General features: G+C 40.7%; 2 protein-coding genes across 7 annotated transcripts in view; one reads left to right on the forward strand and one right to left on the reverse strand.

Moving 5' to 3' along the window:
- The window catches only part of OPA1 (OPA1 mitochondrial dynamin like GTPase), a 93,163-nt gene extending 89,295 nt beyond the window's left edge, over positions 1–3,868 (reverse strand). For 2 of the 6 annotated variants that reach the window (XR_002079780.2, XM_019448812.2), the window contains exon 1: positions 3,639–3,865. Coding sequence is in view for 4 of the 6 variants with exons in the window: in XM_019448812.2 (XP_019304357.2) it covers positions 3,639–3,670 (32 nt within the window). In the remaining 2 variants the exon portion in view is untranslated. Of the gene's footprint in view, positions 1–3,638 lie in introns of all 6 variants that reach the window. The other 4 variants (XM_019448814.2, XM_019448815.2, XR_002079781.2 and 1 more) reach the window with 3 other exon arrangements.
- LOC109266595 (probable cation-transporting ATPase 13A4) overlaps positions 3,089–13,091 on the forward strand; it is a 79,888-nt gene continuing 69,885 nt past the window's right edge. The window contains exon 1 of the mRNA XM_053904163.1: positions 3,089–3,466. The gene's annotated coding sequence lies outside the window, so the exon portion shown is untranslated. The remainder of the gene's footprint in view (positions 3,467–13,091) is intronic.

Genomic DNA, 13,091 nt, shown 5'->3' on the forward strand with positions numbered 1-13,091 from the left:
AAGGAGTACCTCAAATCAAGATGTTCAAATCCATGCTATCTCTCCTCCGTCCCTCCCAAACCCTGGCCCCCGTCCAGGACTTCCTATTTCAGGAAAAAGCACAAGCACCTATTCAGTCGCATAAGCCACAAACTTGGGCTCATTCTTGATACTTTCCTCATCCTCAAGTTCTGTTCATTCTACTTCCAGCATACATCTCCAGCCTTCCACTCTCCCATCTCTGCTACCACCATGCCTTGCCTGGGCTTGCAACAACAGTCTGGACTGAGGTGTTCTCCACAGCACAACAGGGCACTCTTCTGAAATGTCAACCTGATCACTGTCACTCACATGCGTCAATCTCCCTCAATGTTTCCTCCTGCATTTACAATAAAAATCCAAACTCCTGGTCTATAAAGTCCTGCCTCTCTCCCTCTAACCTCGGAGCTCTACCCAGACCAATGTTCAGGTAGCTCCTCGACTGTGCCATAATCCTTCCCATCTCAGGGCCTAGATGCCCACTGTGCTTGGGCAAACCCTTCTACCTTCTTAACTCCTGTTACTCCTGTGAACTCTGGTCAGTAATGGTTTCACCTCAGGATCCCTTTCTCTTCTGGCATCGACATTCTCACTCGAGTTCCCCTGCTACAGTTCTTAGTTCCCTGCACTTTTCTTTAGGGCACATAAAATTTGTTTTACATAATAATGTAATTATTGCATTAATATTTGTCTCTACTAATAAACTATAATCTTCATAAGGCCAGGGAGGGGTCTTGTCTGTTTTGCTTACCATTGTATTTCTAAAGCCTAGCCCAATGCTTCACAAGCAATAGACACTTAATAAATCTGCTGAATGAACATATGTTATTGGGAGAACAAAACCAAAACAAAAGGTGAAAGAACCTAGCAATGACCACACAGTAAGTGCTCAATAAATGTCATTTCAACAATAACTGCCCTAGCCTCTACTAACGTATTGATGAGTAGTCCTTTATCCCTCAAAAGTTGTTTGCTTTTTTAAAGAAAGTAGTTAATCTAAATATATATCCAAATAGATAAACTCCAGACCCAAGTAGTCATATTGCTAAGATGTTTTGGCTTTTCGTTATTTTCTTCCTTTTTTATTCCCAAACCTCTAAAATCCCTGTTTCCACAATGGTGGCAACAACAGCTGTGGGTGACACCAAGAAAAAAGAGTATTTGGTTGTCCAAATCAGGAACCACATGTAAAATGTTCTTCAATCAATCCCCTGGAAAAGCTAATTGACTCAAAACAAAATCCTAGTACTTGGGAAGGTATCCTCAAGTATTATTTCCAGAGCTTCCAATTCATGGTGAGATCAATGCTCATACAGGAGAGACTCTTTTCCACAAAAGGGTCCTCTTGAGATATAGGTAAGAGGTAAGGAGAAGAAATTGAGATTTACTGAAGCACCATCTGGGGAAAGGCTGTGTCACCCTCAGTCCAGTGCAGCTGAATGTTAAAATACGAACACTTGCCCCCAGGATGAACAATCTGCCAGGGAGGAGCTAAAGCTCATGTGTGTGTGGGGTGCAGGGCAGGGAAGGTCTGGGAAGAAAAGAAAAAGAGGATACCTACAAACACAGAGAAATCAGATTGTCCCAACAGTCTGTATTCCGTGTTCGTTGACAAAGGATGCCAGAAAAAAATGTGGTAGTGCCTTTACAGTTCTGAAGGAAAAGTATTTTGAATACAGACTTCTACATTTGGCCAAAGTGAAAATCAAATGTGATGCAAAGCAAGCTCCTCTGCTGCCCCCGAAACCATCTATTCTCTCTCCTCTACCATCTCTTTTAACTTATGCATCATTTCCTAATACATAATTCTCTTTTCAACAAGTTTACACAAATATTTATTGCACCTAAATATGGGAGTATGTATTTAGATATGTATGTCAAAAAATGTTTATGTTCCCATCTGTTTAAGAATGGGAATTCAGGGGCACCTGGGTGGCTCAGTCAGTTAAGGGTCTGACTTCAGTTCAGGTCATGACTTCACAGTTTGTGGGTTCCAGCCCCGTGTCGGGCTCTGTGCTGACAGCTCGGAACCTGGAGCCTGCTTCAGATTCTGTGTCTCCCTCTCTCTCTCTGCCCCTCCCCTGCTTGCACTTGGTCTCTCTCTCAAAAATAAACAAACATAAAAATAAAAAAAAAAAGAATGGAAATTTAAGTGTACTCCTTCATAACACGTATTCTTCTTTGCAGAAGAAATACAGCAAAAGACAAATTTCAGAGCTGAGGCTTCTAACTTTCCAGATCTCTACTTCTGCAGGGTAGCTAAACTGCACTATCAACATAAGACACTTTTAAGCCATGACTTTGCAGAGTCTATAGTAACTTTAGAAATAATTTACCCCAACAACATCCACAAACAAATATATCAGTTATTAATTAGTTGTTGTTAAGGTCAATTTTTAAAGTTTTCCTACATATCTTAATTGTTCCAATGAAGTATGCTATTTTTGGCAAAGTCTTTTCTCTTTTATTTAAATAAAATTAGATAGGTTTCTCCAGGAAACAGTGAAGAGTAGAAATAAAAAAGTAGGAAATAACCTACCGCAGTTATCAAGGGCTATGGATTTACTCAGAAACTCAAATTCCATTAAATTAGAAATAACTATTCACTTATTCTAATGGACTGTAACTGTTGTATGTTATCTGATTCTAAATATAGACTCAAATTAACCTTTATAAAACAAATGGATTCCATTCCTTATAAACACTATAAATTACCTACACTATTTAAACAACGTTCTGAAAAAAATTCAAGACAGGTGTTTGGAGGCTTATTCAGGAAAACCAAGTTTTCCCAACCTTAATTGATGCATATTACTTCTTCTCAAAAGCCTGCAACAATGAGTTAAGCCTGAAAGTATCTAAGGTTATTAGAACACAAATATGTGTCAAGATAAAGTCAAATTTAAATCTCTTTAAAATGCCCGTAGTAACCCACAGAAATGAAAAAACTCCTATGATTTTCTACTTAGGATTAAACGAGGCCAGGGCAAAAATAAGTGTGATTAGAAAGCTGGTGCTATATTCACCACTTCGCATCCAAAGCAAGCCTTTCTCCCTAACACTGAAAAGCTGCTATTAACAGGGTATCTCTAATCACCACCTCCGCCACCATTTGCGTCACTGCTTCAGATCTGACTCCAAAGCAAGTCTAGTCTGCGGACGAAGGCAAGAGGCAGAGTCCTCTTTACCCTAGCAGAAGACAGAGTACCTGCAGGAGCAAGGCACACCTGGCGTGGAGACAGAAGAAAAAGAGTTAAGAGGGACACGGCGAGGGGAGGGAGAGGGCAGAAACAAGAAGCAACCAGAGACAGAGATAACAGCGAGGGCAGAAAGGTGAAAGAGGACAGGGACAGAAGGACAACAGAGAAGGCCAAGACTGAAAGGAGCGCAGAATCTTCTGGCGGCACAGAAACAGGCACAAGGGCCGGTACTGCAGCCGGGACTTCAGGTAAGCCCAGTCAGGGCTCCTGTAACTACGGGTCCTCAAAAATATCCCGGAATCCTCCAACCGCCCTCCGCCTGGCCTGAGAGTTAGGTGCACATTCTGGAGGTAGTGATGGGATAACCCGGTTTTCCGGAGGCCCCCCAAATAACGGGGCCAGGTCTGAGCCCGCACTTACCAGGCCACGGCGGCTCGGCGTAGTCGCCACATCCCGCCGGCGAGGAGGTCACACGGGCGCCGAGAGGGCCACGCCGGAGCCCCGGTGTCAGCTCCAGTCCGGCCCCTGCTCCAGGAGTGACCCAGGAAGAGGCCCTCGGCAACAAGGGCACAGAGCAGCTACTGCGGCCCTCCCAATGGCGCACGGACTTCCGCGAGAGCCCGCCCGGCACCCGTACTCTGTCCGTCAGGAAAATAAGCACCACCCCCGCCACCCTTCCTAGGAGGGCAGCACAAACGGTCCGTGGAGGATTAGTGCCTGCGCTCAGAGCCTCCAGAGGAGACTGCCTCATTCCGCCTCCCACCACCCCTTCCCTCCTTCTTTGTTTCCGGGTTGGAGTTACGAAATTGAGTTTCCCAGGTCAAAGATTTGGAGAGGTGAGGGGTTGAGAGTTGGGCAGGGACTGGCAGGGTGCCGGGCGAGGAAACCGGATTGATAAATTCTCTCTGGGTGGCTGCCAATTTAAGAAAATGTAGGTATTTACGGAGCTTGGAGGAGCCTAGCGAGTACAAAATGAATACAGTAATAGTGTAATAGAATAATGAAAACCAACGGTTGCCCCACTCTTTTGTTCGGTGTCTTTGTTTATAAAACACTCTCAGAACAATCTTGGGAGGCAAGAGGAGTCATGGACTGATTAAGTGCTTTAGGATCTCTGAAGGTCGGATCTGAGAAGGGCTCTGATGAATTAGACCAGCTGTGGGTTTGCAATAAGCTTGAGCAGTTTATAAAGGCATCACAAATGATTTTGTTTACTCTTTAACTGGCTTTCGTCTGACTTGAACTCATTTGTTGAAATGGCTTGCGTAAAGTCTTCCAACAATTCCATATTGTCAGTGGACACTGGACTTCTCAGCATTCAGCTCAGAAGCCTGGGTGCTCAGCGGTCTCCTTCTTTGTTGGCTTCCCTCTCCTGGTTTTCAGGACGTAACATTCTCCTTTTCTGCTCCCCATTCTCCTTTGCTGGCTCCTCTCCCAAAAACTCTCCGTGTAAGAGGGTCCCAGATTTCAGAGATCCTGGGTCCCTTTCCTTCTCTATCTTCATTTTCTCCCTAAGTAATCGAATCAATTCTAGGACTTTAAATACGTTTTCCCTTTACTACTCTTGTCATTTTATGAGGAAACTGGGGCCTATAAAAGGGATGTGACCTGTGAAACGTAATGAAGTTATTTAGTGGCAAAACCAGGACTAAAATCAAAGGGCCCCCCTCTTCACTTCAAGGGCACCCCCCCATACACAAAATATTGAAAAATTCCTTTTTCCTTAGTCATCAGAATCCTAAGTCAGTATCCATCCATTCACAACAAAGCCAAGTAGTAGACCTAGCCATTAGCAGGAAACTTCCCAAATGCAGGACTCCAGGATTTTCTTTATTATATTTATTGTGGTAACTGTTTTAGTGACAGGTACAGAAAGGAACTTGCTATACTGACCTACGCAAACTGTAGCTTTTTCCGGGATTGTAGAGTTGTGCAAAAATTCCTTTGTTACTGTTGCTTCCTAGTTGTTTTAGAAAAAAATAAGAGAAACCAAACAGTGGTAACGTCTTTCATGTATGGGTTATCTTTACATTTCACAAGGCCCTTTTTTTTCAGTTCTACTTCTAGGCGTTTATCCCACTGAATCATTCCCACATGTGCAAAGACATACATGTGATGTATATGTTTGCCTTGCATGTAATAACGAAAAGTTGGAGGGAGCGCCTGGGTGGCTCAGTCAGTTGAGCGACTGAATTCAGCTCAGGTCATGGTCTTGCAGTTTGTGAGTTCGAGCCCCGCGTCGGGATCTGTGCTAACAAGCAGCTCAGAGCCTGGAGCCTGTTTCTGATTCTGTATCTCTCTCTCTCTCTCTCTCTCTCTCTCTCTCTCTCTCTCTCTCTCTCTCTCCCTCCCTCCTGCTCATGCTCTGTCTCTCAAAAATAAATAAATGTTAAAAAAAATAAAAAATAAATGAAAGGTTGGAATCAACATTGTTAAAAGATAAATTGAGGCATCTTAAAAATTGTAAGAGGTTATTTGATCAAAAATTGATTTGAATTCAGCAGTGCCGAGCCAGAAGTGGTTAGGAATGCTGCATCAACAGGAGTCAGTGGCAAGACTGACTATATCAAGAAGAAAAGGAAGCAAAACAAGGAAATTATTTGATTGGCTTTAGCTTTATGTGGTCGCCTTATTTGGAAAGCCTCATTGGCTGTGATTGGTTGCCTTAGGTATGCTTTCTTAACCATAATGTATTTATAAGCTTTAGGTTTTTGTTTGCTTAGTAGGCTGCCAAGGCGTTAGAACCAAATTGGTCTATATATTCAGCCCATTCTCAACATAATTTCAGCAGGCACATATTGTAGAAATTAACAAACTATTCTAAAACAAGGAACAAAACTAGATTATTTACAACTATTTGACTTCAAGGCTTACTATTATAATCAAGACAGTATAGTATTGGGATAAGAAGAAACAGATCAAGGGACCAAAATAGAGGGTTCAGAAATAGACCTCCATTTGTACAGTCAATTGTTTTTTGACAAAAGCACCAAAGCAATTCAATAAAGATGAAAGTTGTTTCAATAAATGATGCTAGAACAATTGGATATCTATGTGGAAAAGAATATACCCTACACATGCTGTACATAAAATTTAATATAAATTTATATCATATACAAAAACTAGTATATACACAAAAGTTGTATACGCTGGGACATATCCCTAAATGTAAAAATAAAAAGCTCTAAAGCTTTTGAAGAAAATAAAAAATATTTTTGCAACTTGGGAGTAGACAAAGATTTCTTACGTCACAGAAAGTAATACCACAAAATAATAAAATTAATAAATTTGGACTTCATCAAACTAAAATACTTCTGCTAATGAAATAACACCACTGATATAATTTAACAGACAAGCATCACATTGGGAGAAAACATTTTTTAAATATATATCTGACAAAGTATACATATCCAGAATATATAAGAAATTTTTGGAGCACCTGGGTGGCTCAGTCGTTTAAGCATCTGACTTTAGCCCAGGTCATGATCTTGCAGTCTGTTAGTTTGAGCCCCGCCTCGGGTTCTGTGCTGACAGTCAGCTTGGAGCCTGCTTCGGATTCTCTGTCTCTCTCTCTCTGCCCCTCCCCTGCTCTCTCTCTCTCTTTCTCTCTCAAAAATAAGTAAATGTTTAAAAAAATGAAAAAAATCTCACAACTCAGTAATAAGATAAATAACCTGCTATCATTTAAATGTTTGTATCATCCCCCTACCCCTGCCAAATTCCTATGTTGAAATCCTAATGTCCATAATGTGTTGGAATTAGTGACCTTTGGGAGGCCTTAAATTATGTGAGTGGAGCCCTCATGAATGAGATTAGCAACCTAAAGGAGACCCCATATGGCTTTCTAACTTTTCTACCATGTGAAGTTCCAGCAAAAAAAAATTTATGAACCAGAAAGAGGCTCTCACTGACTAGAACAAGACCATTATATATATATACGTATATATATATATATATACGTATATATATATACGTATATATATATACATATATATATATACGTATATATATATACGTATATATATAAAATCTCCAACCTCCACACCAGGTGTATGTGTATATATATATATATACCTCTATATCTTTTGTGTAGTGCTTGTTTCAATTTTTAACTGGGTTATGTCTTAGTCCGGGTAGCTTATAAAGAACAGAAATTTCTCACAGTTCTGGAGGTTGGGAAGTCCAAGACCAAGGTGCCAATTACATATATGTAACATATATATATAATATATATATATATATTATATATATATACAATCTCCAATGAACATATACAGTGTTCAATGTTATTAGTCATCCAGGAAATGCAAATTAAAACCACAATGAGATACCACTGTATCTTCACTAAAACTGCTAAAATTAAAAAGACTTTAGGTCAGGATGTGAGCCAACCAGAACTCTCAGGCACTGCTGATGGAAATGTAAGATGGTATGAGCACTTTGGAAGAATGTTTGGCAGTTTCTTACAAAGTTAAACATACAGCTCCCCTTTTGTCTAGCAATTCCAGTCTTAAAATTTATCTAAGAGACATAAAACACAGGTGCACAAATAAGATTGTATAAAAATGTTTATAGCAGCTTTGTTCACAATAGCCAAGAACTAGAACCAAACCAAATGTACATCAACAAAAAATAGATAAACAAACTTATACAAGGAAATACTACTCAACCGAAACAGGGAAGAGCTACTGGATTTGTAACGACATGAATGAGTCTAACAGACATGTTGAAATCAAAAGAGGATGTTCCATTTATGGGAAAATGGATACTGGAAGTGGGAAAGCAACATTGGGAAACTTTTTAGGAATATAGAGATAGATGTTCATATGCTAGGGGTCTGAATGGCTTGTATGTATCTGTTTCATAATGTACAGCTGGGACATCTGGTGGCTCAGTCAGTTGAGCACCCGACTTTGGCTTAGCTTATGATTTCACAGTTCGTGAGTTCGAGCCCCTGACATCACTGCTGTCAGCGCAGAGTCTGCTTTGGATCCTGTGTCCCTTTCTCTCTGCTCCTCCCCCTCTCTCTGCTCCTCCCCCACTTGTGCTCGCTCTCTCTCTTTCTTGAAAATAAATAAACATTTTAAAAATGTACAGCTAGGATTTGTGCATTCCAAGTTTCAAGTATGTGTACATGCATTTTATATACATCTCTAAGTTGATTGACTGGGGAGGGTTGAAGTAGGTGGAAATTAGATGGGACAAGAGTGACCAAATGTGGATAATTATGGGAGCCGGATGGTAGGTCCACGAGGGCTCCTCGTACTTGTCTGTTCACCTTGTACGTATTAGAAAGTTTTCATCAAAATAGCTGTAAAATGTATCACATACTTGTCAAAATGATTCAGGAAGGAAATAAAATGCATTTCACTTTCTTGTTTTGTGGGTGTGAGAGGGAAGAGCAAAGGAGGAGTATGGAAGGCAGGCTGTGTGCTATGTAGAATTTATTCCAGCTGTCTGTGTTTCCTATTGCTGCTGTAATAAACTACCCCAAATGTAATGGCTTAAAACAAAACAAACTTATTTTCTTCCTGTTCTAGAGGTCAGAAGTAAGATATGGTTTCACTGAGCTAAAAGCACAATATCCACAGTGCTGCTGCTTTTTTGGGAGCTCTCAGGGAGAAGTTGTTTTTTGTTTGTTGGTTGGTATGTTTGTTTGTTTTGCCTGTTCCAGCTTTTAGAGGCTGTCCACATTCCTTGGCTTCTGGTTCACTTCCATCTTCAAAGCTAGCAATAGCTGGTTAAATCTTTGGAACATCATATCCCTTTGACACTTACTCTCCTACCTCTCTCTTCAACATTTAGGGACGCTTGTGGTTTCATTGGGCCCATCCAGATAATCTGGGATGATCTTTCTATTGTATTTTATTTATTTTTTAAAGTTTATTTCTTTTTGAGAGACAGAGATGGCATGAGTGGGGCATGGGCAGGGAGAAGGAGAGAGAGCATTCCAAGCAGGCTCCACACTGTCAACACAGAGCCCGATGCGGGGCTTGAACCCACGAAACTGTGAGATCAGGACCTGAGCCAAAACCAAGAGCCAGACGCTTAACCGACTGAGCCACCCAGTTGCCCCCAGTCTTCCTGTTTTAAAGTGAACTGGTTAGCGACCTTAATTCCATCTGAATTCTTTTTTTTCTTTATAATTTTTTTTTTTTAGTGTTTGTTTATTTTTGAGACAGAGAGAGACAGAGCATAAATGGGGAAGGGTCAGAGAGAGAGGGAGACACAGTATCTGAAACAGGCTCCAGGCTCCAAGCTGTCAGCACAGAGCCCGACACGGGGCTCGAACTCATGGACCACGATATCATGACCTGAGCCGAAGTCGGACACTCAACCAACTGAGCCACCCAGGCACCCCCCATCTGAATTCTTAATTCTCCTTTGCCATATTCACAGGTTCGAAGGATTCAGATGCAGACTTCTTTGTGGGAGGCTTTATTCTGCCTACCTCACAGCTCCATTTAAATTCTTTTGACCAATCTCTCTCTCTGATACTAAGGAGTGTGTGTATGTGTGTTGTTGGTGTGTGTGAGTGTGAGTTATCCAGTTTATGCAGCTCAGCCACATCAGAAATAGCTGTAGTTTCAAAATTGTACTTCTCTAATCTTTGTTCTTCATATTCATCATTTTCTTTGTTTTAATGACTTTTATACCTTTGTCCTTTCTAAGAAGAAATCTCAAGTCTGCACTACATGTCACAAATTTCATTTGCTGCAGTGGCACTTTTGCCTTCTAAGTAATTTCTAAAGTTATTTCTGCATTGTAAACCTTGAAATATTTCCTCTCACTTATCTTTATTGCTTTCTGTGCCTATATCTTAGAGGCCAAGATTTGTCATCATATTAAAGATGCAAAATTATTGTCTAAAATTTTTCCTGTCCCTATAGTGAACAAACTCCTAGACAATAAATTCATGGATGTGATCTTCCTCTGGATCTTTCTATTATAATGACTGCTATGATGACTATTACCCAGCGGACACCCATTTAATGTGCTAGACACTAGGCTGCCATTTACCTATAACATATCCTTCCGGTTTTCACAGGCTTCATCTTTTCTTTTTCTTCCCTGTTCTTCTAAGGTCAAGGGGTTTACTTTGTTTTATGTAGCAAAGGAAGTATTGACTGATGACTATAATCTTCAATTCTGCTGTGTAGGTCTTATGCTTAGTGGTTATCCCTCTGTGAATCTGGCTAGAGGTTTTTGTCATATTTTTGTTGAGTTTTCACAAGTATTTTAATTATTAGGAAAAAAAAACGCACCAAGGACTACTAAAATACCTTATTGGCTAAGAAAGTATGGCTCCATTGTAGATACTCAAACTGAAGACATGCCTCAGCCCTACACACTCCTGAGGTGAGGTAAAGTTTTAAATTGAATTTATGTTGTTTTTCCAGACTTCTCTTTTCCTTCCACCATTGAAAGAGTAGACAGCTTTTGTAATTTCTTTACATCAGGGAGGTTAGCAGGAAGGTAGTGTGGGGGAATTCAAAGGCTGTTTTGCTGAAAGCTTTCTATGAAAGCTTAAGCCTGTGTTGGAATTTTGCTAGGAGCCTAGGAGTAGAGAGAGGGCCTTGGAGAAGCAAAAGTTGGAGGGTGGAGATTCCTAGAGGCCAGAAAGAGGAGAATGTTCTCCCCTAACTACCCTCCCTGTACATGGAAGAGATTAAGACCTCTGAGTGTTCACAGCCCCCCAGAAAATTTCACCTAAGCATGATCAGAAACCGCAGATCCATCAGATTCAAAAGGATCATGAAGACTAGGAATCTGGGGGGACTCCAGAGGTTACCTATGACCACTAATTAGAAAAAGAACTATTTTCTATGCACATGGTTATCTATGACCAGTATATCCATGTGGTGGAAATATCGTATGATAGTGTGCTGCATATCTCTTTCCAACCCTGCATTCATTGACATTAGTTATTGTGGCATCATTTACACCATAGAAGTCAGCAAACACTACCAATCAGGGCTTGATTTATTATTTTGCTGATTGTTTAAGCTTAAGAAAGTTATGAAAAAACAGTAATACTATGGGTTAAATTTAAATTTATTTTTAACGTTTATTCATTTTTGAGAGACAGAGAGGGACAGAGCATGAGCGGGCAAGGGGCAGAGAGAGGGAGACACAGAATCTGAAGCAGGCTCCAGGCTCTGCGCTGTCAGCACAGAGCCCACGCAGGGCTCAAACTCACGAACTGCGAGGTCATGACCTGAGCTGAAGTTGGACACTCAACCGACTGAGCCACCCAGGCACCCCTACTATGGGTTACATTTAGAAGTGTGTTGTATCTGTGGCTATTTCATTGTGAAGAGCACAGAAAACTGAGGAAATATCCTTCCAGTATTTAAAACATTTTAACTGATTCAGTAAAGAAGTCATGCACATTATCATGAATTATTTAAGTGCTCACATATGCCTTTGTTGTTTCATTTTCCTCTTATTAATGTGTAGGCAAATAGCAACCAATATTCATGTCAGATTTCAACTCATAGGTCAATGATGTGAGGAACTTCTTTGCTGAGTAGATAGCAATCAAAATAATCAAGCATTTATTCCTAGTCAAACGTATAGTAAACTTGCATAAATATGCGTAATTTTTTTGTAAAGTTAATTAAACATTTAGTAGCATACCACTGGTATGCATATGCATGCTTAAGCAAGCAATACATCAGTTGTTTCTTCAGTCTGTTTCCATCTTTCCATCACTGAAAACTTTTGCCATTTAGTTTTTAATTTGTTTTGAAGTTACCTATGTCTCTGACCACTTCTATGCCATCTCATTTTTGGGGGCCACTGCCATAACCAGAGCCTGCAGAAGTATTGCTCTCTTCCACTCCCCGGGTTCTGAGGCTTTCTCCCTCCTGCTTGGAGGTGTTTTTGATCCCACTTTGGAACATTTGCTTTTTGCTTCCTTTTTAGACTAAAAATATATCCTCTACTTCCACCATGTTCCCAAACTTAGCCTGTGTGAGAAATAAAATACATCTTAGGCCCTTAAGTAATTTTGCATGGCAATCCATTCTAGGAGTACCTGTACAAACTCCTCCCCAGCTTGCTAGTGCCTTCCTCAGCTAGAGTAGATTGAACCGTGTGCCTCGCAGAGGGATCAGATCCCACATCCTTGCTGTTCATTGTTGCAAGCTGTTGATAGCCTCCTTACTTTCTCATACTTTGAGTGGTCCTTCCTTTGCAGTGGGGTGGGCCAAGGTGAGCAGTTGAGGCAGTAGCTTGCCACAAGTGCTCTAATCGTAATGTAACTCACGAACACCATCAGGCAAGTGAGCTCTACCATCTCCTGGTCTGGAGACCTGCCTACACCGTGATGGTGCCAGCATTTAGAAAAGGCAAAATGATTCATTCACCTGTTTATTCCAGTTAGGAGCAATGACAGGAGTGCGTAACACCCAAGGAGTTCTTAACAAGCAGGACTGGATTTATGTCTTTACAGAAAACAAATAGAAATTAGAACTCCTTCCTTTGCTTCCTTTGTTTGCTGTTTTGTTTCTTCCTTGGGGATGGGTGAGATTCAGAGAAGCAGAAGGGTGGGGGGAAGAAATGCTGGAAGGATGTGTGTGGTGAACTTGGGGTTCAATGACTATTTTAGGCTTGTACTTCCACATGATTCTATTACCATGACATCATAATATGTGCTAATGTGTCTATTTCATTCTAGAAAAAGCTGGTATATGTAAGGCATTTAGAGCTGTGCAAGGTATATAGTAAGCACTTACTAATTGTATTAGTTGAAGTAGGATGGGCTATTTTTCTTTAGAAAATAGACTTCCAAATCTCAAGGACTTAATCCCATACAGAGCTATTTCCTTCTCACATAGCAATCTGATGTATAATGGGGGGAGGGGAGCT

Source organism: Panthera pardus, unplaced genomic scaffold (genome assembly GCF_024362965.1).
Source record: "Panthera pardus isolate Hobbes unplaced genomic scaffold, ASM2436296v1 HiC_scaffold_16, whole genome shotgun sequence".
NCBI lineage: Eukaryota > Metazoa > Chordata > Mammalia > Carnivora > Felidae > Panthera > Panthera pardus.